We start from the raw sequence: 27,921 nt of genomic DNA on the forward strand, positions 1-27,921 counted from the left end.
CATCTTGAGGGAATCTAAAGAGTAAATGGTTATTTACTCTTTAGTTATATTAAATAAATAAATGGGATTTTCTGGCAGAAAAATGTAAACAACATTTTGGCTTTGGCTGTTCAACACCACAGACCAGAGGTTGTGGAGTGTACACGACCATTACATATCTTTAATGCTGGGAGTTACAAGATATAAAATATGAGATATAGAGAGATATGGTGGCACCTTTATATGATTAAGTTTTCTATTAAATATAAAATAGGAGAGTCCGTTTGGTGTAATAGTTAAGGCAATTAGAAACCAAGAGACTCTGAGGGTGTTTTTCAAACTTGGCAACTTTAAGATGTGTGGACTTCAACTCCCAGAATCCTTCAGCCAGTTAAAGGAATCGTCAGTTGAAATGCAGAAAACTGCACGGATAAAATTGCGCACGGGTTCTTTAAGGCAAAGCACGTGATGGCCCGTGCCTCAAAAGAGGAAGTCGACGGGGAAAATTGGGGAATTGGTGAAGATATTTTCTCTCTTAAAAGGACAGCGATTGCTTTGCGTAAGGCTGTTGTTGTCGAGAGTATTCTATAAAGGTCAGGATTTATTGAAAATGAGTTGGGTAGATTAAAGCGGCTTACAATTTGGAAGATCTTGCCGGGAAGGGTAAGTAGTTGGAAAGACAATACAAATTAAATCCGAACAAAATGGGCGGGAATAGAAGCGTTAAATTCAAAAACCTTTTTGTATATCTCATTGGCTGGATTTATACCTTGTCCCAAAAGTAAAATCTAAAAGGAGACAAAAGGCAGCATGGCGTAGCTTGCTACCAATTTTTTTTGTAGCGCTTGCTGTTTAAAAAAAAGTTGAGAATGATTTTTACTCTCCTACCTTTTAGGCAGAAAAAGAGAAAGCTTCTTACAAACTTAAAAGTCTAATTCCTAGTGTAATTAAAGCTAGGGGAGATTTTAGGAAATGCTCACACATCTTTAGGATAAACAAGATTTTACATTCTTTTCAAAGTTAAACTGTACTGCTGCTGCACGTGGAGCAAAACCCATACACAATTGCGCCTTAGCCTTTCAAGCTCACACGTTGCCAGCAACAAGAGAATCGAGAATCTGGTGACTTGCATTTAGAAGATTATTACAGCAGTGATGCTTACATGCCTATACTGGGACAATGAGACAAACTCAATACACTGAAGTTTATTTGCATGTACTCTAAATGTGAAAAATAACAAAAATTATCTTCTTAAACTACTTGCATTTTCAGTTCCTTTATTTGTTCAGTATATCTCGGGACTGTTCTTTGTATTTGGGGGTGAGTGAAGAATTGGCAGATACTTTTATTGTATCACAATGAAAAAAATAAGCTTAATAAAATAACTTTCACTGTTGGGCCAAAGCGAATTCTTGATTGTTGTGTAAGTTCTCTGCCTGTAGCCACTTTTCCAGATATTGCAAACCGTCTGAAATCTCTAGGGCTAAATGTTATTGCCTCCTGTGCAATTTATAAGTGGCCCATGGAAGGAGGTCTGAGAAAATAAGGCAGTTCCAAGTACTGCATTTATTGGTTACAACCTCCAAAATCAAATTGTGCAAAAGCAAGTCACATTCCTTTAACTTACTAGATATAGGAATACCTTTGCTACTTGCACATATTTTTCTCAAACTTCATGGCAGCTTAAAGTAGCTTTTCTAGCATTATTAAATAGCATTTTATAAATCATGTTTGATATTGAAACATATATAAAAAAATTTTGATTTGTAAATCTATAGCACGATAGGTTGCATACCTGAGTATAGATGTAGATGAATTATATGGTAAATATTAATTCAAACCTGTTTTCCTCCCAATAGGATTATCAAAAAACTGAAAAACAGATCTTGCTACAGTAGGTATCTTATAAACATCAAACAAGATTTCCTTTCAACATGCCCTTTACAGAGCAATTTTAAATATCTAAGTTTACCATAGAATCACCACATTGTTACATTTGTTATATAACTTTTTCATATTATAGTTGATGAACTTCCACACATATATTCAACATTTTCACTTGTTATTGCATTGAAAAATGCAGTATTGTGACAATACTTTCAAAGAATCTAGGGCCTCTGTTGTGTACTTCTAAATCAAAATCAAACAAATGCCTTTTTAATTTGATTTGATACATAAACTCAGCATATTCGAGTACCTTTCCACTTTTCACACTTATGTGAACCTATTTAAACGTTCTTCAATTAAAATATCATCAAATAATACATGCTGTCTTGGATCCAATTCTGTTAATACTTAAAAACATGGTGGCTTGCTTTGAGAATTGTCTTGTTTTTGTATGAAACGGTTCAAAGTTTCATTTCTAAATTATAATTTAAACTATCACAACTGTCATTTTGTTCTTAGGCAGAACAAGGCAGTTGAAAAAAATTCCATAAAAACATGTCTGTTCCTGAAACATTGCTGTTTGATGATCACAGAACTATGTGGATGATTGATATTAGCATTATGATGTTACAATTATTTCAATACAATTTTTTATTATTAGCTGTTTGAGAGCTAAGGAAGACATAATTGAACTATAATAGGTGCCTTTTAAAGAACTGAAGGCATTTTTGAATAATTAAGAAGGAACATGCCACCTCAAGCTGCTATTCCCAGTAATTTAATCTGAAAGATTAACTAGTTTTAAAATTAAATCAGTTTTATCCCTAGAAATTTAAATAGTGATATTTGGATGAAATGTGGGCTGAATGATCTTTGATGTAAGAATTCCAGCATCTTAAAAAAAACAAAAAATAAAACCAAGTATTGGTCTATTAGCCATTGTTCAGATCAGTTACCCACAATGCAGATTATTCTATATAATTATAAAACACGAATACAAATGTCATGTCATAACCTGGATGACTGAAAATATCCATAGACCCAAATATAAATGAAATTTGATTCAATTTTTCTTGTTTATCTTTTTTGTGAGTTAAAAATTCACAGTACATCTTTTGAAAGCATGTTTATTAACATTTCAATAAATAAATCAGTCTCTACCTTGAAGAAAAATGGAGGAAAAAATAGAATCCAGCCTAAATTCCATTGCCAGCAACGGACAAAGGTTAATAAATAGTGCTTGTCTATTAAAAATCTTAAAGTGTATGGCAGTACAGACTGAAGATAAGAAGGCTAATAAGGCTAATAATAATAGGGCTTCAAGACAAGTTTATGGTACCAAAGTCCTAGACTGTGCCACTTCCAAATCTCTGATTGCATTTTCTACCTCAGAATTCCCTTCATACTGAAAAAACTAAACTGGATTAGAAACATCCTTGCATGTCATCAAAAACAATAATTGAATCCAGGAAGATTCTGAATTTTATAATAGTTCAGCCCCTGAACTATGTAATTCTGAATTCTAAAAAGTACAGATCAGACTATAGTATCATTTTCTAAACATGCTACCTGAATAGAATATTAGAAGCTTAATGTACAACCCTTAATAATTCTTCACAGAAGAAAATAAGGCCTTCTATATGGCCTTTGGTATATTGTTTTCTCACCAAAAATAGTGATATTGCATTTAGAACAGAATTGTCTAATTTTACTGTGTTTCCCCAAAAATATGACATGTCTTGAAAATAAGGCCAAGCCTGATTTTTTTTGGGGGGGGGGGCATATTCACCCTCCCCCGAAAATAAGCCCTAGTGAAGAGGTGGGCATGGCTAGCACAGGATGCAGCCCTTTACTTCCCTGGTCAGCTAATGGCTGCAGGGCCCCTTAATCGCAACCCACAGATCAGCTGAGCTTATTGGGAACTGCCTCTCTGTTCTATCTCTCCCCAGTGTTGTTGGCACTTACCCGCCTCCCATCCATCCCCCTTGCCTGCAAATTCCCACCCCACTCGCAAGAGCAGCCGCCTGGTACCTCTTGCCATGTAGTGCCCACCCAGCGGAGAACCCCCCCCTCTGGCCAGTCAGAGTGCCACTCACAGACTGAGAGGTAAGAGACTGGTCAGGTCAGCCGCCTGCTGCTGAGTCTTCCAGGAGCCAAGGCAGGAGAGTCTTCTGGCAGTGGCCGCTCTGTGAGTGCGCTTCCCACTCTATGATTCCAGCTCCATGCGGGGCTGCAGCTGCCTCTCTGCCCCGGCTGCCAGAAGACACGGCAGCAGGCGGCTGGCCCGACTGGTCTCTTCTCCACTTCCAGCTGGGATTTATGTCTTGTGGCCCGCCCCACCTGCCACCTCCAAATTGCGCCCTGCCACAAGATGCGCATCTTACTGGAGACTGGCAGCTCCATCGCATCTCTCGGCTGGTCTGTGCAGGGAAACACCTTGCACAGTAAAGAAAAACTTCTTGCGAGTACGAGCAATTTGTGAGAAGTTTTTCTTGACCGTGCAAGGTGTTTCCCTGCAGAGACTGGCCAAAACGTGACAGAGCTGCCAGTCTCTGGCGAGACTCGTGGCCCGCCCCGCCCCACCTGCCACCCCCAAATTGCACCCCACTGTGAGACAAGCATCTTACCGGAGACTGGCAGCTCCATCACGTTCCCTGCCATTATGTCCAGGGAAACACATAAAAAAACCCTAGTGAGTTTGAGAAGTTTAATTGAACTTGCAAGGTTTTTTTTACGTGTTTCCCTGGACACAACAGCAAGGAATGTGATGGAGGTGGAAAGGTAAGATGCGCGTCTTGCTTCTCACCCGCCCCACCTGCCAGAAATGAGTCTGTGAGACTCGTCCCGCCACTGCCTCGTGGAGCAGGGCTCTGCAAGGCTTGTGCTGTTGCATGCATGAACAGCAGCACTACCGCGAGGTTCGACATACCAGTGCAGCCATGAGCTGCAGGACACCAGCTCTGCCGGTATGATGAAGTTTGCAGCGATGCTGCAGTTCGTGCATGCAAGGCACAACAAGCCACGAGACGGAGGCGGGACACACCAGGGCAGCACCACCAGCTGCTTGGCTGGCGCGAAGAACAGGGAGGGGAGGCACTGGTGGCGATAGGACATCCAGTTCGACGCTCGCCACCTCCTGCAAATAATAAGAACCCCCCTGATAATAAGGCTACACCCTTATTTTGGGGGTCAAAAGAAAATAAGGCTGTCTTATTTTCGGGGAAACACGGTAGAAAATCTATTGATTTCATTTTATGAAAGTGAGATGCATCAGTATTGCTTTTCTTTTGGCTCTTGTTTCTTGGTTTCTGTTGCATCAGGCCACAGAATCCTTTGAGATCCATGAGGAATAAAAAAAGTGACAGAAATTAATTATTTCAACAAAGTGGTAGAATAAAAAAAAATCCTGAATTACCCTCATACTCGCTTCCAAAATTCTTCAAAAAGAACTGGGCCACTTAAGGCCATGCACATCTTATGATTAAAATTGGTGTCAGAGAAATAAATCAACATGTACAATGACAGTGCTTTACAATTAAGTGAGCGTATATAGCAGTTAATATACAACAAATACATTTCCATCTTTAAGGAAAAAAAACCATAATTACATAAACAAGCTAACAAATTATGAATTTAATTTTGGTGCTCTTCTAATTCAGGTTAGCTTCTTCGGTGCATTTTTGCGGAGTTTTAGAATCCTGAAACGTTTCTGCAAATCTTTCTCTCGCTTTTTCCCAGTTCCTTTTATTTTTGGTACTGATGATCTGAATCTCTTCAGCAGAAATAGGCATACTTGCACCTAAGCCTGCATGCTTTCTGTGTAACTGAAGTTTGATCTGTTAAACATTAAATTTTTATAAATTAAATTCAGGAAATATGCATTCTATAATTTTAATTATGTTTTTAGGCATGGAAAAACACTGTTGTGTGCAGAACCTGAAATAATGTTCTTATTACTTTGCTAAAATATTAAGGTACTGTTGGTGTGTATTCATGCTTTGCATATACAAGTCCATCTGTCTTTTGGGGCACTAAAACACCCAAAATGGCCAATGGGAAAATATAATAACATATAGTTTCTTCTTCTGATATAGTTTGTTCTTCTGGCTACATTCTAAAAATATATTAAGGCTACAGAGAGAGAGGGAGGAAGATGGGGAAGTCACACTCCATAGTACACTTAGATTTTATCAAGTATATTACAAGATCAGACATTAATCGAGAAATTTCCAGTATATTCAAGTGTGTTTAAGACTAATTTGTTTTAACAAAACAAGTAAATATGCCATGTCAAATTTCAAGTGTATGTTTCAATCTAGTAGACTACTAGTTCACCATTTAATTTTATCATACTATAGGACCTCTGGTCACAAACGTTTCTGACCATGACCAAATCAGGTTCCGCCCAAAAAATTCACCCTCCCCCCATTCCCTCCCCCCCAGCTGATTTCCCTTTCTGCACCATTTTTTTGTAAGCACCAAATTTCCAAAATTAGGTTTGGGTCATGACTAAATCGAGTTGTGACCAAAGTTATGGAACTAATTATGGTCGTGACCAGAGGTTCTACTGTACATGGGAAACTTTTCAATTTTCTTAGACAACTTAATTAAGCCTAATGTGAGTTTGGCAGCCACCATTCAGACACTAACATTTAATTCCCAGTTTCCCTCCTAAATTATCAGATCTGAAAAACTGAACTTATCACCTCTGACAAAAGCTCTTACAGTTTGAAAGACTTTTTCCAAATTTAATCATCCTTGTGTCTTACTGCTGTTTCAGACCAGATTTCTTAATTTCTTAACCCTGTTGCATATCATGTTAGCAAGACAGCCATGCGTATCATGCATGCATATCATGTTTCTTAGGCTTGTTAGTAAGCAGTAAAAATGAAAAGGTCACTGAGAAATTTGAATTTGTTTGCTTTATCAGTTCCAGTAAACATATTACAGTGCAGAAACTATATCCTTGCAAATACAATTTCATATGACATCTGTGCCTAGAACCCTTTGCTTTTAAAACGAAACTTTGCATTTTGTCAAAAACGGCAAGTTATTCCAACGCCATATGCCTGTGTGTAGGATTGTGCAAAACATTTGAAAGAGGTATTTTGCAAAGCAAACAATCATGTATAAAGTCAACTTTTCAATTATTGAAACATAATATATTTTAAAAGATTCACACAGATGCCTCTGCATGTATACAAATGCACAGCTACTTTACTACAGCTGTTCGCAGGCTGATTGGAGATAGCTACACCAACCTTACAAAAAATGTAGCTTTTGTTTTAATGATTGAATATATGCTTTGCTATTGTTTCTGCACATTGTAAAAGCATCTCATTGGAATGATTTGCTCATCCATACTACATTGTCAGGATGGTCAGTTCCCAATCACAAATATTTTAATACTGTAGTAGTAGGGATTACAAAATGTTGCATGCATGGAACAAGCAATACTTGTCCAAAGCACGTGTGTTATGTTCAGGCAGAGACTAGAATATTCATTCTGGGTCTGTGCCTGAACATAACATAACATTCTGAGCAGAGCTGTTCTGGTATGGGAAACCGAGGAGAAAATGCAAAACCATCAATATTTGCATACTGCAGCAGTAAAGTGCATGTAATGGAGAATAAGGTGATGAAAAGATGGGATGGAGAGCAAGTGGGTAAGGTTGGGGGTGCCGTACACTACAGCAGTGACAGGGAAAGAAGGGAAAGAAAGGCACTAGACAACAGAGGAGGGACAGGTGGGCTCTGGCAGGAGACTGGTAGCCACGGGTGAAGGAGGGTGCTGGGAGATCATGAAGAGGGGTGGAGGGCAGCAGGTATCTTGCACCTGAATGTACATGTGGCAGCAGAAAGGAAATAAGCCGAGCACATGAGCACAGGGAACAGGATGGGCAAGACATCATATTCTACTTGCTTGTAAAACCCTTAAAATTTTCCCAGATGAAACCAGAAGCAATTAAAATGCTTATTAGAGTTTCAGCCTGGATAAATCATGACCTGCTCAGAATTGGCCAACTGAATTTCTGAACTTCTTGTTGGCAGATATAGAGGCTTAGCAGAACCTGAATAAGCAGCAGCAAATCTTAGGCTCTTCTCCAAGGGAATTGTGATGGCAGAAATTATGTGCCTCTGATAACCCTAAGTAACTAGAGAATTATACACCCAAGGTTCTTCGGGGCTAAAATCTAGTTTGCATTAGGTCCTAAGTGGTTATAACTATCCTTACTTAACAACCTTAATTGGGACCAGCAATTCCACAGTTAAGCAAAGCAGATGGCTAAATGGGAAATCACGTGACTGCAACTGTGCTTTCTGTTTGGAAAGACAAAACTAGGCAGTTTCACACTTTCAGCTTTTGTTTGCTTCCCACCCATTCCTCTGCCCTTTGGAAAGGACAGTGGCCGCTTACTGTCTTATACACATTGAAAACAATGCAATGGTGCCAGCAGCCCAGGCAGAGAGCCACAGGCTTGCTACACAAACAACTCATAGTACTCTTTAAATCCCTTCTCCAATGTCTCCATTATGTGAGGGGATGGGGGAAAAGCAAGCACTTTCTGAAGGCAGTCCTTTCCCAGAACTTTCCCCATTTGTAGAAGTGGAGAGATTGGAGAGGGATTTCAAGAGGGCACCATAAGCTATTTCCCTAGTGTACCTGTAGCTCTCAACTCCAGGCTGCTGGTGGGATTGCTTTGCTTTCAGGGGATAGAAGAATAAATTGCTTACTCTCTTGCAGTCCCTTTCTTTCTGCACTGCAAGGAGCTAAAAAATGAAAAAACCCACAGGTCCGGTATAGGATACTGACTATAATGGTGATCATGTGACTGCGGGTTGTAAATAGTCTTAAATTGGCCATAAAGTTATTTTTGCAGCACCACTGTACTTCAAATGGTCACTGAGCAAGTGGTCAGTAAGTGAGGACTACTTGTAATGACTTTTTATGTAATTCAAAAATTAATTATGATAGATTTATCAATCAGATTATATATCTAATAACTGTCAAACAGTTGATTGCATTTTGATTGGAGAAGAAAAACCTGAAATGATACATGATTGTTATCTTGAAGTATGTAAAGGACTATCATATAGAAGGCAAGGCAGAATTATTCAGACTCCTCCAGAAAACAGCATAAAAAAACCTAAAAGGTTTAAATGACAAGGAAGCAGATTTAATTGGACACCAAGAAAAAGTCTTAAGGGTAAGAATTAAACAATGGAACAGGCTGCCTCAGGAGATGATGAGCTGCCCTTTACTGGAGGTTGGCCATGTGCTGTTCCAGATGTGATGGTGCTGGTTTCTTGCACTTGGGAAGGGTTTGGAGGTCCTTTTCAACTAATGATATCCACCTTTTTTGGTATACAGAACACCTGTGTGTGCTCAGAAATCCATATGGTAAGTCTGCAGAGGTTTGCAAGACAAGTGTGTCCTACAGCACGGCACAAGTATACTTAAATTCTACTTATTTTAACAGGGTTCTTTTTTGATAAACAGAATTAAGATATTATTTATATGGGATTGCTCACTGGAAAAAAAAAAATACCTACCGGATCTTTTATTCCACCACCACTTTTTCCAAGTCCTTCTCCTTTCTTCCATCCCATCTTCTCCAATAGTTTGTGTCCTTTGTTATTCTCACTAATTTCCCTTCAAACGTAAAACAGCAAATATGGAAAAGAGGAGTTGGAACAATAATTGTTTAAATTTTTCAATAATGGAAGATACTGGGGTTATATTTTAATACTTATTTTGACAATATATTTATATAAAATATGCCTTCTTATGCAAGGAAATATCTCTGAACACCAAAGCTAACATACAACTACGACCAAAATACCTCACCAGCAATCTACATCCAGATGAACAGAGATTAACACCAAGATTAACATTAAAGTAGCAATCAAGAAGCAATAGCCCAATCAAGGAACTGCCAAACAAGCTAACAGTAACCAGCTCAACCAAGAGCATTCCCATCAACACGGACAGGGCAAGCCAGTAGAATATAGAATGAGAGCAAATCCCATTCCCTACAGTATTGATGATGTTACCTAATTTGGGTAATAAAAACAAGGAAAAAACTCAGCTCAGAGAGCATCAAGAACACTTCATATAACTATGATATTTTGCAGTGTCTATTATTCTGATCATATTATACCAATCCTGACTTCCAATTAATGTAGATGTCAAATTCTTATCAAACCCAATTTAAAGTGCTTGTCTCTTACCATAATTTTAATGTATTTTAATCTTCGCTGTGATTACAACATTGGTTGTTTTGACTTATTTTAATCAATATTTGTAATGTGCCAAATTATTTTAATTTTTTTAAGAAAATTGAATCTATGCAGTATTGTATATTAATGCAATACCTTCTAATTATGTAAAATAAAAGAAACCAACCAACTTACACATGTATAGAGGCTGGAGCATCATCTTTATAAAAGTTCCCTTCACTTCCAACTGTTTCACGGCGCTTTCCTGCTCTGTCTTTGTAATTCGGATTTTTCATAACCTTATCAACTTCATATTCTGTATTCTTTAAAAAACAAAAATAAATCTCATAAATTAAGTGTACTTTTAAAATCTTAGTTTTATATATATATTGCTACAGGAAAGTGCAGTAAAAATAATGGGGCTTGAAAGATCTTAAAAAACAGACTGAGTTATTTATATTCTTTTAATTTAGAAAGAAATGACTAGGAGGGATAGAAAATAGTACAGGCTCATAAAGTATGCATAATAAATAGAATAGAACAGAACAGAATTTTTTATTGGCCAAGTGTGATTGGACACACACGGAATTTGTCTTTGGTGCATGTGCTCTCAGTGTACTTAAAAGGAAAAGAAAAAAAATGCATTCATCAAGAATCATTAAGATACAATACTTAGTGATAGTCATAGGTTACTAATAAGCAATCAAATCATATTAGGAAACAAACAGAACAATATAAATTGTAAAAATACAAGCAACATGGTTATAGTCATAAGTGGGAGGAGATAGGTAATAGGAAGGATGAGAAGAATAATAGTAATACAATCTTAGTAAATAGTTTGACAGACTTTGCTTGTCAGAAGCCAGCTGGGAAGGTTAGAAATGGCAATCACATGACACCTGGAACAGTGTAAGTCATAAATACATGCCAGTTGTCAAGCGTCCAAATTCTGATCATGTGACCATGCTGCTTTAGTCATAAGTGTGAAAACCAGCCATGTCACTTTTTTCAATGCTGTTGTAACTTCCAACGGTCTCTAAATGAATTGTTAAGTCAAAAACAACCTGTACACCCACATAGTTGTCAAAACCCCACTTATTTGTGGGTTTTTGACAAGGAGCTCATTACCTGCAATAGGAGCTAGGTGTTGGATTAGAAGGGTCTCTTGATTTTATCCAGTAGGTCTGCTTTTATATTCTTAAGTTACTATAAAAATGAACCCCTTTAAAAGGCAATATTATGTTTACAATGGTGGTGTTAGAGCCTTTGCCTGTGGTCTAATCAGGCAAAAAAAAAAAACACTCCTATAAATTTGTGTTAAATGCTCACATAATCCATAAATGGGGCATAATTCATGCATTTATACCCTGCCTTTTCTTTGGAAGTGCAGGGCAGTATATCCCCATGACACATAAAATAGCTTGGGTGAGAGAGAATGACTAATTCAAAATTACTAAATGCGCTCCATGATTGAATAAGGACTTGAGCTAATGTCTCCACCATTTCAATCCAGTATGGTATCCTGATTCTTATTTGTAGTACATCTCATTCTGTATTACAGACCTTGATAACTATCATAATTGAGGAATATCGGAATAGACTAGAGTCCAAATGCTTAAAAAAAGTTCCAAAATGCATTATCAATTAAGAATACATTTAAAAATAAATCTACCTGTAAACCATATTTTACACGTATTTGTTTTAATTCTTTTCTTCTAACTAATTCCTTTTCTTCTTTTGTCAATGCAGGAACAACTGAAATACAAAGGATTTCATCAAGTAACAAAACCAGTAACTTACTGCATGTAGATAGGAATCAAATTAGCCACGTTAGACTTACACCAATCTACCTCATAGTACCTTCAAGACTAACCAACATTAATGCGTGATCATTCGCAAGCAGGAGCTCACTCTCTCAGATGTTTAGAATGGGCATGATTTTAATTGTAGAGACTGAGAGGAAGAGACTGAGTACCTTATCAATTAGCAAATGGAAAAGGATAAGAACATTTGTTATTTGCTAAAAACACTCACTGTATTTAAAGTCCTATAAGAACAAACTATTCTATGCATCCAATGAACTATTGCTCACAAAGGTTTAAGCCCTAATGAAATTAGCTAGCTTTAAAAACGCTTCCAAATTCAACTAACACAATCTTCCCCTTCCATTATAAAACCTGTGAAGGAGCTTAAGTTATTTACTATTTCTGAATTAATTTATTTCTGCCGATGAAAGACTAAGTTTTTATGTTCAATTGCTTTGAGATGAACAGGATACAAGTGCATATTCTTTTAATTGTCAGGTGACTATGTACACAGGACAGCAGTATCCTATCTAACACTATACTTTTTAGCTTCTAACACTTGATACTTTTTACTTCACTTATAACTGAAGATGGTAATAAAGGAGTAATAACCTCATTATACAGACTATTGATTATCTAAATTCTTGTACTTGTATTACTGTGTAGTAACTACTTCGTTGGGTAGACTGGTAGATGAACTCCTGTACACTTTTTTTGCAATTCCCAGAACAACAGAAATCATGGTATCAAAATTCAGCAGTAAGCAGAGACATTATTTCTAGCCAATTTTCATCATCAAACAAAATATAAAGTATGTCTGAGAATAGGACTAATATTAAGAAGCAGCCTATCACCATGATGGAAAAACCTATGGCATGCATGCTGGAAGTGGCACGCAGAGCCATTGCCCGTTGCTCTTCCGTGTTCCGGCGTGCCAGCCAGCTGGTCTTCACACATGCGGGAGCGCCGGAAACCCAAAGAGCAGCTGGCCGGTGTGCATGCCGGGAAAATGATCTTTCGGTTTCTGGCACGCGCATGCCCACCAGCCAGTTGGTGATAGTGCACACATGCGCGCCATAAACCGGAAGACTAGATGGCTGGTATGCGCCGTAAACCGGAAGAGCAGCTGCCCAGCATGTGCATGTGCACTGGGTGGCTGCTCTTCCGGTTTCTGGCACGCATGCACGTACACTCCCATTTAGGTTCTCTACCACTGGCCTATCACTTGGAAAAAACACATATGTAAAATTCCAAAATCCAGTCCTACCCATAACATTCTGCATAATTACCCAGATTGTTGTGGTTCTTAGTCATCCCCACAAAAATGTAGCCCTCCCCACGAATGCAGAAATAAATATTGTCTTGAGCTATCTGTGAAGTTAATCTTATGCTAAACTGAGCACTGAGAGTGGTTAATCCAATTAGAAAGGAGGCAAAGAACTGTGTTTTCCTCTAATATAGCTAGGATGAGATCAGATATAGCATAAGAGCTGTCAATTGACTAAAAGGTATAAATATATGTCTATATATTCTGCATCCTGAATTGAGAGAGAATTTGAGACTCTAACTTAAAACAGAGATGAAAAAACTTAAGTTTGAAAACTTTCAGTTCTTGAATTCAGGCTGCTTAATATGGCTAAGACCATTAGCGTACATCATTAGACAAACACCATTAGGTTGAATATTTTTGTGCATTAAAAACACAAAAAGTTTCAGTATTGAAAAGATCCATCTGCTTTTTTAAATATTAAGAATTTTCAGCAAATCTCAGTAAATGTTAAACATCAGCATTTTCAGTGGTCTGAAAAGTATACATCTTATAAATCTAATTTATTAAATAAACTCATTTTCTTTTTTATCTTAAGACTCTAACCATGCAAGCTTCATGACTTCAACTTTCTATTATTCTCTTTCTATCCTATCTGGGTTTTATAATATATTGCCTCATAAAAAGATCTTGAATGTTTCCTAACTTTGGATGATCCACATATCTATGTCTAAGAGTTTTTGAGGTTGACTTACTGATTTTACTCAATTTACTTACTGATTTTTTTTGGTGAGCTATGTTAAACTTAACTATACAATATTATTTTCAATATAATATTTTGTTTAAACTTTTCCTTAGAAGTTAACTTTAATATTTCATTACTTACTAGAAGATTCATTTTTCTTATCAAGGCGAAGATGAGCTCTGACTTGTCCTGGTTCACATCCATCACAAGTTTCACTACCAGGATGTATATGAAAAGATAGTACAGTTTCTCCAATCTTCACTTCATCACCGTGTTCCAGAACATGGGGCTCACTTTTTGTTTTAGGCTGTAAATAAATTAACACAAGAACTAGAAAGCAGAAAATTAAATGCTAACAAAAGAGCCTGGGACCATTACTTCAGAAAGGTACAGGGAGTGTGGCATGTGACACAGCAAAAACCTGCATTTAGCAGTGTCACAGCTGAGCAGAAAGGATAGAGAAGTGGCCATTTGAAGTGCTGGGCAAAGGCAGGGGTCAACAAAATCAGCCAAGAACAGGTCTCATTGTTATACTCACCTGAAGAATTTGGTTTCCATTAACCACAGTGCCATTCTGACTGCCTTGGTCCACAAGAACATAACTTTGCAATTCATGATCAAAGTATACTTCCACGTGGAACTAACAGAAAAATCAAATATTTTGATAGCAAGTACATAAATATTGTAAAGTGTTTAAAATGTAATAAATCATTTTTTCTACTGTAATCATCTTTACAATTCCATAAAAATCCTTAAAGAATAAACTACCTTGCTGACCGAGGCCTCTGGAATCTGCAGAGTATGTTCCATCCCTTTCTCTCTGTAAAAATAAGTAATTGTTAAAGTCTGAGGATACATGGCACACAAATTCACTCAGAAGCAAGACTAGCCTCAGCAGTCCATGGCAGACTTGAGTTCATTGGCAGAATCCCTCATTAGGGATTAGGTCAGCATTCCTTTAATTGCCTGATGGAAGCCTTTGGGTTACCAGAGGCACACTTTTTAAGAATTACCTTTTGAGAGCTGTAAGAACACTAGACACATAACTCTTTGAATTTTGAGGCTAAAATTATTTTTAGTAAAATAGTACCTTTCATATTAGAAAAGTTGAATGCTGATCTCTTAGTGCTTTTTTATTTGGTTAAATAATGAACAGTATATCCTGGTTCCATCAAAATGGGCTTAGACAAGCCCTCTAAAGGTTGCCCGAAATTGATTCTTTTTTATTTCCCCACTTCACTGCAGAGCATTTGAATCTAGTTATTTTCATAACTTTCTACAAAGCTCTAGTGTAAATTGAATTAAACAGTAATTTCCTCCAGTATTGCTAGAAATGCCCATTAGGACACAGTTATTGCCAATATTATCCAGAGACATCAGTCAATTTAAAAGGGATTATTATTAGAAAGGAGCAGGGTTCAGATAGTCACCTATACACACACACAAAATGCTGGTTTTCTCATATCCAGCAGACCAGATTCAAGAGTCCATCAAAATGCCTTATAATGAGATGATAAACTAAGAGAAAAAGTGGAATTTACAAAAAAGAAGAAAAAATCCCAACCCCCAATGGATGCAAATGCCTTTTATGCAAGGATAGAAGTCTCTACCTAAGTAGCAGTAAGGAAAGAAAAAAGGAGAAATGTGGACATAACTTAAGGACATTTTTCTTCATCTGTATCTCCTCAGTGCTCTTCCTACATATACAGTTACATATACATGCATCTGTTTTTGTGTATGTAATGAAAAAAAATCTAATTTACTTGTTTTAAAAATGGTAAATCAATACATTCATTATAATTAATACTTATACAAGAAATCAGGTTCATTCAAAATGAAGTCTTAATTAAAGATGATCATTAAAAATATTACAAATATGAATAAACAGGATGGAATTAATGAGGAAATCTAGACATTAACAATTGTGTGGTACCTTCCAATTGTGGCAGGTTTCACAGCTGTGATGATATACAGAGACCCCATCTGCAGTACTGGTGACCTAATTACAATCACTCTGATACAAGGTGGCCAGATCTTGTCTTCATCTAAATAAATAAATCAATATCAGGCTAAGAAAGACAAACTTTCCTATATTATGCAATCTGCATCTCCCGAAGAGAATTAGAAAGCACATTTGATTTTCAGCCATTATATATCTGGAAGCAATATATAAAATGTGCAAAAACTATGTAAAAATTAAAGTATGAATAATGCAACCATATCTACAAGTGAAAAATTGGCAAACTTATTTTCTCAAGGTGTAGCCATTAAAGATCAATGTTAATCAAGGTAACCCTTGATCTTGGTTACATGCATATCAAGGTAACCCTACCTTGGTTACATGCATATATGGGAAAAAATATAGCATTACTACAGTTAAAATAATCTTAGAGTAACCAAAGCAAAATTCAGACGCTTGGCAACTGACTCATATTTATAATGGTTGCAGTGTCTTGGGATCATGTGATCACCTTTTGCAACATTCTGATAGCAAAATCAATGGGGAAGCCAGATTCACTTAACAACCATGTTACTAACTTAACAACAGTGATTCACTTGACAACTATGGCAGTAAAGGCCATACAATGGGCCAAAATTCACAAGTGTTTTGCAACAGAAATTTTGGGCTCAATTGTGATTGTAAATTGAGGAATACCTCGGTTGTCTATTTTTCTGGAGCAGTCTGGAACAAAGCAGAAGTGATACTTTTTCTCAGCAGTAGACTAAATGTTACTGAACATTTTGTGAACTTTAAGTACTTTTTAAAGAGAATTACCATCTTAATAACTTATTGATATCAATAAGCCTCTTATATCCACATGTAAAAATAGTTTTTCTGAACATGTGTTTTCAAGTCCGTTTACTTTTTTCTATCAGTATAAACAACAATGTGCACAGTAAGTTTTTATCTGATATATTTTTCTAATTATAGATCATACTTAACTGCAATATTCATAAGCAAGATATTGGGTTATATACTTCACTGAAGAACCTGATTTAGACAGTTTTGCATTCAAATGTGTATATTTCAACTTTCTGACAATTATTTTTTATCATTCCCAATCTGCAAATATTATTCCTAAATATCCTTCATAAAAACCTTCACCTTCACTGTCCACATCTTCTGAATTTACAGTTTCTTCACTTGTCACTTCATTTTCACTGCTATATTCCTCCTGTTCGGTGTCTGTGATTTCACCTTCTTCTGGCTCACTTTCTGTATCTGTTTTACTGTCTTCTGTACTAGCAGTAAACTCTGCATTTATACTACTTCCGTTGGCAGTAACTGATTCCTTAGTCTGTTGAGTGTTTCTTGTATCAATATCCACTTTAGCCTTTTTCACATCTGGACATTCTTCCTCTCCTGGAGAACTTGGTTCATTAGGGGCAAAAATGCAATTCAGATTGCTAGATGATTTTTGCTCCTCTGTGTTCAGATTCTGAAGATTTATAGAAAAAGGAATGTAGTTAAGTTTTAAAATTAGTGTGTGTGTGTTTGTGTGTACACGTACAGACAGTATATAGCAGGATAATGAGAAATAACTGATGGCTTTTACAATTATGGCAAAATATAATGGTTGCATTCCCTTACTATTCTCAACACTTTTTTTTCCTTTTTTAAACAAATTGTGCCTTACACTTGGGGATGTCACTTTCCTCCTAGCCTTTTGCCCCTAATGCATTTCCTACATTTTCCTTTAGTTCAGTAGTCTGTTAGAATAAACAGCTGGCCAACTAAGCATCATTTCCAAATTCTGTCAATAAACCTAGGAAAAACAGTTAGACTTTGTCTTCTCAAAAATAACTTTTAATTTCTCTTCTTAGGAAAAAACATATAGCTCCAACTGAATTACTTGACAAAAGAGAAGGACAAGACCAATTTTTTCTTTTACAGAAGTGAGTTTATTATATTCTGGATAGAATTGTTAGGATAGTTTTTTTATGGGAGAAAGACTGTCAACCATTGTTTTGTTAATTCTTTGTTACTTTTCTGGTTATCTACCCATATACTACTAAAACTCTTATTCCCATAATCTTTAACTGGACAACATGCTGCATTTTGTCAACTGTTTTCAACCAAGGTACCTCAGATGGGCTAACATAAAATGCATCCAAAATCCAGGATCTATAATTCCCAAAGGAAAGAAATTGTGCCTGTTTCAGTGCTGTTGGGCTGCTGCTAATTTATTTTATATTCAATTTTAAGGATACAAATTCTTACAATGAAGCCATAAGCAATTTAAGTTCCTTGTTTTATCTACCACTCATTTTACTTATTGTTAAGGCAAAAAAATTACTTACCTCAAAGCAGGAGAAGCAACTTCATGCATAATTTAGGACAAAGTGTAACACATATAGAGCCCATAAGTGTATTTTTAAAATTATCTGTAAAAACAGATAATTTGATGACTTACACTTAAATTCATTAGGGGGTGTTACTTGGAATCCTGACACCTGCCTTAATCTATCTAAAGGCAAAAAAGCAAATAAATCAAATTTCCTCCCACTGATCAGTATAAAATTTTTAAAATCATCAAAGTAATTTTATTGGGAAGTACGACTTATTGGGGGGCATAGTCCAACTCAGTATTCCAAAAGGAAACATCTTTGTCAGTTCCAATTGGCCTTGAGATAATCAGAAAAAAAGCCACAAATTACGCTTCACTGTGACATCAAATATACAATAACTGTTGCCATACCTGCTCTGTATTTCAAATTATAATCACCATATTTTCCTGAAGGGAAGACCTCCCCCCTCTCAAATTATTACCTGTGGGAGGTCAAACTCAATTAAGTACATAGTACCACACCTGGGAGTAAGAGCCACTGAATTCATTGGACCTTATTATATAGTAAGCATAGGATTTCTTATGCTTTCAGTTCAGAAGGAAGGTTTCTACTGATCCAGTTCAACTAAAGGAAGATCCCAATTTTCACCACCACCCCAAAAATAAATGGGTATAAGCATCTAGTCTGAACATAACAGCAATTTACACATAGTCACTTAGCAAAAAGAGTCACAGAATTTAATAGGATTTACTAAACATGCAGATTTATGCCTGCTGAGCACAAGTGTCTGTAATTTCTGTCAGAGCATGCATGCCTGTGTGAGTGAGTGATCAACACAATTGCTTGGATATATATACAAGAGATCAATAAATGTTACCAACAGGGAATATTATTTTACTGCATTAATTATCATTTGATTATTATTACTGATGCACCACAAGCTGCTTTTTTACGAATTAAAAATCATTTGCTAAGTAAATACCTTGTGCTCATTTGTCCTAGAGCATTCTGCATCTTTTCGTTTCTTTTTGCTTTTTCTGTCTTTGCTGCTCTGAACCGTTTCAGTTCCATAAGACTGTAGATCCACTCGAGAGTGGAACTGGTATCGGCCACTTTCAACATCACAGTAATAATAAATTCCAGTGGTTGGATCATAATACAGCTGATTTTCCTTTAATAAAGTTAAATATGCATCATATCTTTACATCTGGTATTTTATACATGTTACTATGTACTTTTGACAGATATATACTATAACAACATTTGACAATACATTTGATAAAAATACTTTGCAAGAGATATAATTCCTAAAAGCATTTGATTTTAAAAATGATGTCATTTGATTCAAACAATTCTTCTGCTTTCCCTTACTGTATATATCATCCCAATTCCTTTCTAGACAATTATGGACACTCTGGAACAAGTTCTGTATACTGTATATAATGAGTGGTGGAGAGGGAGGCATAAAATAAGTCTTGGTATATCTGCAAAAACCCATCTATGTAATGTTGAATGTAGTCCTTGACTTAACTTTAATTCCAGAAAGTAATGGCAACATTCCTACTTTTGTTTGTGTAACAGATATCGCTCGTGCCATTTTGTCTTTTCCTGTATGAATTACTGTAATTCACTTTACACAAGACTGTTCTTTAAGATTATATGTAAACAATTACTGTATATCATATAGTAATTTCACTACCTATATCAACAGATTTCATAGCAGAATTCAAAGTACTAGTTTTCATAAATAAAGCCCTTTGTAGCTCAAATATCTACAAAATCTCAGACAGATTCTGTCTCCCTTACCCGAGTGAATACCTGGAACAGGTTGCTCCCTAAGGATAGTTTCTACTATCATCGATTTTTGGAAGCTTGTAAAAACTTGGGAATTTTAGAAGGCCTCTGAGACCGAATTGGTATGGAATTGCTGGCACCAAATGTGTAACTGTTAAGTATAATACCATCCTTTTTGCAGTTTTTTGTACGTTTGTTTACGTTGACTGTGTCATTCAAGGAAAAAAATGTGAAGAGAAAAGGAAGAGACAAAGAAAAAGTAGATAGAAAAAATAATGTTTTTTCTAATGCTTTTTCTTCATTCCTATTTTTTCTCCCCCCCCCCCCATATTTAGTATATATTTTTCTTTGAATGTATTTCTTATTATATATATTGGCTGTGTTAATATATAATGTGCATATCTTTGTACACTTCTTAGAATCCTTCAAGTTGGAAGTGCCTACATAATCTTTATAAATAAAGCTTTACTATTAAAACAAGTCTGACTTTTATTGCTCCCTGTTCAATATTTTTGGATGAATTAACTTTTCAGTTAAATACATGTAGCACAATTCTGGATGCTATATTTCAGTATTTTAGTTTCTGCATTTCCAGATTTTTGTTATAATTAATTCGATAAAAATCAGTACTTTATTTTGTCATTGTTAGGTTAATCCTAAAATATACATTTAAGAATGTTTAATTGATACTGTTACATTAAACTGTTCTTCTGATTGCATCACTGATCTCTGAATATGAATATTAAATGGGATCACCCATTGTAATTCAATGCCCTTTGCCCTCTGTAATTCAAAGCATTCCAACATGCTACTTTAAGGGGGGACAGTTCATGAACTATGCATTTGTAGATGCCCTTGAAAATATTCTCTAATATCTGCTGAAACAAATTTCAGAGGCATGTCACCCCATATGTATTCTCATATTACTTTTACAATCCTTCCTTTACACAAACCAGTTTGAAATACACAAGCCCTGTTTTTAGTCAACCCATTTGTTAAATAGAACTGCTGATTACTTTCAAAACAAACAACATGATGATTTGCTAACAGATTCTAATGGTTAAAATTTACTCACAAGAACATACTTTAAACAATGTAAACAATGAAAACTTCAATGTAAAAAAACTTTACCGAATTATAATAGAATCCAGTGCTATGATCATAATATAATCCAGTATTTTCATCATATGTAAATCCTGTTTGTGAAACAGCAGCTTCTGCAGCAGCTCTCAGACTTTCTGCTAATGTGCCTTCTGTTAATGAAACATCTTTTGATTTCTAGGATTAAGAAATACAATATGACATGATAAATTATGATATGTAGGAATATTGCAATTTTTATTTTGCAAACTTTATTTTATAGTAACTTTATAAAGGATTCACCAAATCCCAAACTAAGTTTAGATTTCATTCTATGTGATAAGATTTCATTCCATATGTTCATTCCAAAATATTATCTGTTAAATGTATTAGCTTATAAGAGCAACCAATCCCACTTTTTTATTATAAATTATTTGTGTGTGAATCTCTAACATAATACAATAATGTATGAATTGCATCTTATATTTTTAAAAAGATAAATTTTCCATATAAAATATTTTAAAAATCATACTAACAAAAGAGTTGTAAAAACTTTGTAGAAAAGTACACTGTAAAAAAAATATGCTTATTGTACAGAAAAACAGAGTTGGAAGGGACCTTGGAGGTCTTCTAGCCTAATCCCCTGCTTAGGTAGGAAACCCTACATCACTTCAGACAACTGGTTATCCAATCTCTTCTTAAAAATTTCCAGTGTTGGAGCATTCACAACTTCTGGATACAAGTTGTTCCACTGATTAACTGTTCTAACTCTCAGGGAATTTCTCCTTAGTTTTAAGTTGCTTCCCTCCTTGGTTAGTTTCCACCCATTGTTTCTTGTCCTACCCTCAGGTGCTTTGGAGAATAGTTTGAGTCCCTCTTCTTTGTGGCAGCCCCTGAGATATTGGAACACTGCTATCACGTCAACTCTAGTCCTTCTTTTCATCAGACTAGACATACCCAGTTCCAGCAACCATTCTTTATATGTTTTAGCCTCAGGTCCCTAATCATCTTTGTTGCTCTTCTCTGCACTCTTTCTAGAGTCTCAACATCTTTTTTACATTGTGGTAACCAAAACTGGATGCAGTATTCCAAGTGTGGCCTTATCAAGGCATTATAAAGTGGTATTAACACTTCATGTGATCTTGATTCAAAATGATCTTGATACAGAAGTATTTTTAAATTACTCCAAACTTTTATTTTAGTAATTCTTAAAAGTCTCCAGAATCATGCAAATAAAATTCAGTGGCAGATTCCCAAATAGTTTTATTCATAGTTTTCTGCTAATTTCCAAAAGAATAGAAAGTAGTGACTGTTGCTAAAATTAACTCCATCCATTTGTGAAATGCACTGATGTTATTACTGTAGTCACTAAAAATAGAATTTAAAAAAATATTATTTCATCTCTTCACTACAAAGCATTGCCTACCCAGACACAATCCTTCCACAATTAAAATAGACAATAAGGCTATTTTAAGATTATATCAAGAATGATCAATATGGAGGGAAGCTGCTAAAACGTAAAGAAGCACTTAGCGGCATGTGTTTCATCAATAATACACAGCTACTGTACAATAATACACAGCTACAATTAAGAATTTTAAGTTTATTTAGAGAAAAATGTTTCTTCTTTCATGCATCGTTATCTACATTTCATGTAGAAAATTCAAAATAATGCCTCAAGCATCAATAGATAGTATAATGACATATATAATTAATCTTTGTCCCGGTAATTAATCTTAGTATCCTTTTAGTACATTGTTGTTTATTAGTGAACTTCCAGCATTTCTAAACAAAAACTAATTTAAAAGATGTTAGAAAAATGAAATGAACAATGAAATATGCCACAAACAATTTTTGGATGAAAAAAATATATAAATTTGACAAATAAGCTATCTTACCTGCACATTATTTATTATGTTGCCCTGTTCCTCAAGCTCATCCTGCTGTCTGTCTTTAACTTCTAAATGATTGTCTAATTGTAAATGATCTGTACAATTTGAGTTCAATATTTCATTATCGTTATTTGGCTGCACTGGTGCACTGGATAATTCAGAACAGTTGTAATAATTATGAGGATAGTAATAATCTGTTAAAAATCAGAGTGAAGAATTAGAAAAACTACTTTACATACGAGACAATATTCATTTTATTGATATATATAAAACCAATTTCCTAGTGTTCATGCATTAAAGTCTATCACAATTTAAATACCAAAGTAAGATTCTATTGACTTTTAAGAAGGTATCTTTTAGTTCTGAGTTTAATTTCTACTGCATTATTTATAACAAAATAATAATGTACAGTAATTTGGTATTTGTAAACCTGCTTGGAAATCTTTTTAGTTTCATTAAGACAAGATAGGCAGACAGGCAGATATGGATACACATCATATAAATAAATAGCATAAAAGCATGCAAAAAATACAAAGTGTTGTTAATGTGCCTATGCTAGGGCTCTGCGTAATATTGAGATTATTGACACTTCTAGAGTACCATATTTTCCCCCCAAAAGTGGGTGGAAATGTCTGTGTGTCTTATGGAGCGAATATTGCGCCACAAACCAGGGCGCCGCAGCAGGGGGGGAGGTGTTGGCGGCAACAGGCAGCGACGAATGGTCTGCCGCCGCCTATTGCTGCCACTGCCGCCAGGGAATGCTGGAGCCTTGGCCACTGAGCAGTTGATCGGCGGTGGTTGTTGTGGCTCCGTTGCCTGAGCCTGGGCTATCAACAGATGCAGACTCTGAGAGTGAGGGAGAGGAGTTGGCAAGGCCTCCCTCTCCAGGACCCTCCTCTCTGGCAATGCCTCCGGAGAACACCGAAGGCCAAAATATAGGCCCAGAGCCAAGCACGTCCCCGCAGCCACAGGTGGACAGCGAAGAAGTAGATAAGTGTTGGCTGGACCCTCGGCAGAGGCGCAGGGAGAAGCGTGCGCAGCAGAGGGGAAGGCATGCCAGAGATTAGTTGAGTCACTGGACCACACCCCACAGGGTATAAATGTGGGTGTGGTGGCCGGTTCAGTTTGTGATGAGCAAAAACTAGAAATAATCCATGATCTCTGCGTTACTGGACTTCTGCCTGCCTTGTCGGACTGCATTTGGACTAATCCTTGTATTGTTGAAACTCTGCCTGCTTTATCGGAATGCTTGCAGTCTAATCTTTGTTTTGTGTGAGTAAAGTCTGAATTGGCAGCTAGCCACTGGGTTGCTGCCAGCTTTATCTTCAAAGATTTTGTCGTGTGGCTTATTAACTCCGGGCCATCCGTGGGGGTGCGTGTGTGGGACGGGGACAGAGCAGTTATATCGGCCTCCCAGAATACCGCTGATCAGCTGTTCTAGGCGGTGGGGATCGCCGGTGCCTATCGCTGCTGCCACCTATTGCCAGCAAACAGTGCTGGCGGCAAACACCTGGAACAGCTGATTGACAGTATTCCAGAAGGCCGATCCAACCGCCGATCAGCTGCTCAGCGGTGAAGGCTCCAGCGTTCCCCGGAGGAGGCAGCAGGCACGGAGGAGGCAGCAATGGCATCGTTTCTGGTCAGCCAGCCCGCTGATCGGCGGGGCTATGGGAGGCCAGGATCCAGCCGTTGCTCAGGTGACCAGTGGTGGGCACAATGCAGAGGAGCTCTGACGAGCCACGTGCTGGGGCTCGGAGGCAGAGGCAGATTTTTTTTCTTGTTTTCCTTCTTTAAACCTAGGTGCGTCTTATGGTCTGGAGCATCTTACGGAGCGAAAAATACGGTAATTCAAAGATACATAAGAAAACTATAAGACATTCCAATCATTGTGAACACCTAAAAGCATATTTTTCCTCAGTGGATTTGCCTTGGGGAACAGCCTTAACCCAAACATCAATTTTGATAGCAACTGATTTTGATAGCTTCTCTGGAGAGGTAGAAGCTAGGGATAAGCAAATAGGAATGTTAGATTTATTACACATTTATTTTTTAGTTTTAAAGTATATCGTCATTATGAATCTTTACTGTTGGACAAAATATTAAACTCAAAGATAGAACAGGGATTAATAATGAATTTATATAACCAAATAGATACTTGAAAAAGACAGGGTTGATTTTGATTGGCTCAAATTGTATCATATCTAGTTACTTGATTGAACTTTTGTCATTATAGCTGGTCATGATATGAACTGTAATTTTAAACACTACATTAAATACCTTCTCTTCCCCCCACCACCCTTCTTTTCTTTTCAAATAATGTATTTCAGTCTATAAAGGGAAGTAATTATTTAAATATTACTATTTTTAAGTTGCATTGGCAGCTATTGTCTAAATAATTTCATAACAAAATTTTAATAATAAATGTAGACTTACAATGCAACTTGGAGCATTTTGTATCGGTTAGGACGAAGTATTTTATCAGCAAGACAAAAACAACAGGCATGTATCTAATAGCCACAAGTTTATTTTGAATCTAATAAAGGAGAATATTTGTAGTTCAGGGTTGAAACAAGAGGTCCTTGTTGCTCTCTGAGCTTGGTTGTTTTTTTGTAGACATTCCATTATCCAAACTAGGTAACATCATAAGTGCTAACAAACAATGTTAGAAAACAAACCAAGCTCAGAGCAACAAGGACCCTTTATTTTGTATTTTCATAGGATTTCCATTATTTCCTATTACCTGCATATAACCATGCAGCAGAGTCTTCAGTTTGCACTTCTACAGTAGATGTTGTCCTATCATTTCTTTCACCATTGCTGACTTTACAAAGTTTTTCAACCTACAAAATAAGACAAGCAGTTAAAAATTAAACCCACAGCATAGATTAGTATGACTTATTCAACCAAAAAATATTTCAAATAGATCAGACCCTCCTTTGTATAGAAAGGGAAAAAAGAGTTGCTGGACATGCATGTTAATTTGACTGCCAGACAAAATTTGATACTTTCAGATAACTACATTTTTTTGAATTACTAGAACTTGGAAATTGATCAGTGAACAACCGAAATGGATTTTCCATGCACTGCTTAACAGTAACACGGTTGTCCTTCATCACTGGAAAGGTACATTTATGGTGCATAGTTCTAACGTTATTTGCAATATATGAAAGAGTTGCTTACAGAGTGGATTATGTATTGGAAATAATAGTCAAACTTTATTGAAACTTTGTGTGTACATATAAGTCATAGTGTATATAATATTTTTATTGTTGGTTGTTTCTTTTTTGCTTTTGCTTTTTGTGTCTATTCTCTTTAATTAAAGGGAGGGGGAAATTAAAAAAAACCAAGCCCAAAACAAAATCATGTAAGATATGGTCACGCCTGCTAGTCTAATCATCTTCTAGCATGCCATTAGCTGTATAGCTAATCCTCAATTTATAACTACAATTGGGACTGAAATGTCCATCGTTAAGTATTGTGATAGTTAAGTGAACTATGCCTGAATTTATGGCCATTTTTGCTGCAGTCATTAAGTGATTCACTGCAGCCATTAAGCAAATTCAGCTTCTCCCTATTGAATTTGCTTATCGTAAGTCCCCCAGAAGGTCAATAAAGGTGATCACTTGACCTAGGACACCAGGACTTTTGCAAATATAAATGTGGCTTGCCACAAGCCTGACTTTTGATCACACAGGGATGCTGCAGTAGCCATAAGTACAAGGACCGGTTGCAAGTCATTTTTTACAGCAGCAGCATAATTTCAAATGGTCATTGAACAAAGTCAAACACTGCCTATAAATGGATTGTGCCGCCTAATTCATCTTTTATCCATCACGTTGGTTTGCTTTTCTCTCTTTTTAATAGATTCGTAATGTTCCGTGGCTCTGAAAGACTCCTGAGAGCCCTTAACTACCTTCTGAATCATTTGAGAGAACTTATGTCTAAGCCTACCTTCCTCTGCAATACAAGTATTAGGAATAGATCATAATGTGTGGGTGTGGAGGGGATGTATGTAGTCCCCAAGAGTCAAAAAACGATGTGATGATGGTATTTAATGAGTCAACAAGCCAACTGCAAGCCAGATATAAATAAATACAGGGCAGCTGCCATATTGAGAAAAGCCAGGATCTAAGGAGGGAAATCTTAGGGAAAGCTGGACCAGGACGGTTCAAGTCAAGGCCAACATCTTTTCCAGACTCTGCTCCCTGGCAGGGAAACTTAAGTAGAGGTAGCTGAGGCGCAGGGTTGCCTCCTGTCTCTATCCAAGGCCCGGCAGTGAATCAAAGAGGACCTCCTCCCTTCAACAGAGGCGACAAGCAACCGACTCCCGGCTGAGCAGCCTCAGCAGAGCGACTGCCTGTCCCCGAGAAGCCGGCCGGAGTGGAAAGGCGCAAGAGCCGCGGGGCCTCCCCGAGAGCTCCCGCCAGAGCGCCTCACCTGCTTCCGTAACTTGGCCGAGCAGGCCTGGGCTTGGAGGCGCCGCTTCTTTTCCCGCTCAAGCCGGCTCCGGCAGGCGCTCAACTCCGCTTCCAGCGCAGCCACTTTCTCCCGCAGGGCAGCCGCCGGGGACTCGCCGGTCGCCTCGGCCATCCCTTCCCCCCACCCGCTCTCCCTGCGAGGAGGCGCGGCGGCTGCTCAGCGATCAGCCGGGCTGGCTGAGGAGCAGCGACCTCGGCGCCTGTTCAGCAGCGCCGCCGCCGGTGCCTCCGCAACGTCCCTCGAGCCCATCGCAGACGCGAGAGGCCCCGGCGCCGTCTGCCGCTTCCCTTTTTCTCCTCACGCCGCCCCGCCCCTCGGCTCCTCGTGGGCCTTCCTCCCTCAAGAAAACATAACAAAGTTCGTCGGGGATTATGGGCGGCCTCGTCGCTCTTCCTGAGAAGGGAGGAAGTGACGCCTTTCTGCGCCAAAGGAGGATCGGATCGGATCGGCTGCGTCCTCTTCCCGGCCTGCATTTTGGTGGCC

General features: G+C 37.3%; 1 protein-coding gene, 1 long non-coding RNA gene and 1 other non-coding gene across 3 annotated transcripts; 2 read left to right on the forward strand and 1 right to left on the reverse strand.

Moving 5' to 3' along the window:
- The first annotated feature begins 432 nt into the window (after nt 1–432).
- LOC117679286 (uncharacterized) lies at nt 433–12,507 on the forward strand. The gene is made up of 3 exons (XR_004595339.2): nt 433–642; nt 1,839–1,873; nt 11,836–12,507. It is a non-coding gene; the product is annotated as an uncharacterized LOC117679286 (long non-coding RNA).
- Nucleotides 1,507–1,643, forward strand: LOC117679386 (small nucleolar RNA SNORA47). The gene has a single exon (XR_004595379.1). It is a non-coding gene; the product is annotated as a small nucleolar RNA SNORA47 (small nucleolar RNA).
- AGGF1 (angiogenic factor with G-patch and FHA domains 1) lies at nt 2,978–27,921 on the reverse strand. The gene is made up of 14 exons (XM_034441089.3): nt 27,397–27,921; nt 25,700–25,799; nt 22,966–23,153; nt 21,119–21,265; nt 19,176–19,364; nt 17,010–17,343; nt 15,837–15,948; nt 14,672–14,723; nt 14,442–14,543; nt 14,045–14,210; nt 11,759–11,841; nt 10,282–10,409; nt 9,421–9,520; nt 2,978–5,702 (listed from the first exon to the last, which is right to left on the reverse strand). Exons 1-14 carry the CDS (start codon nt 27,547–27,549, stop codon nt 5,517–5,519), a joined length of 2,040 nt encoding a protein of 679 aa, XP_034296980.2. The 5' UTR covers nt 27,550–27,921; the 3' UTR covers nt 2,978–5,516.

Source organism: Pantherophis guttatus, chromosome 2, assembly GCF_059756535.1.
Source record: "Pantherophis guttatus breed Tessera chromosome 2, ASM5975653v1, whole genome shotgun sequence".
NCBI classification, from domain to species: domain Eukaryota; kingdom Metazoa; phylum Chordata; class Lepidosauria; order Squamata; family Colubridae; genus Pantherophis; species Pantherophis guttatus.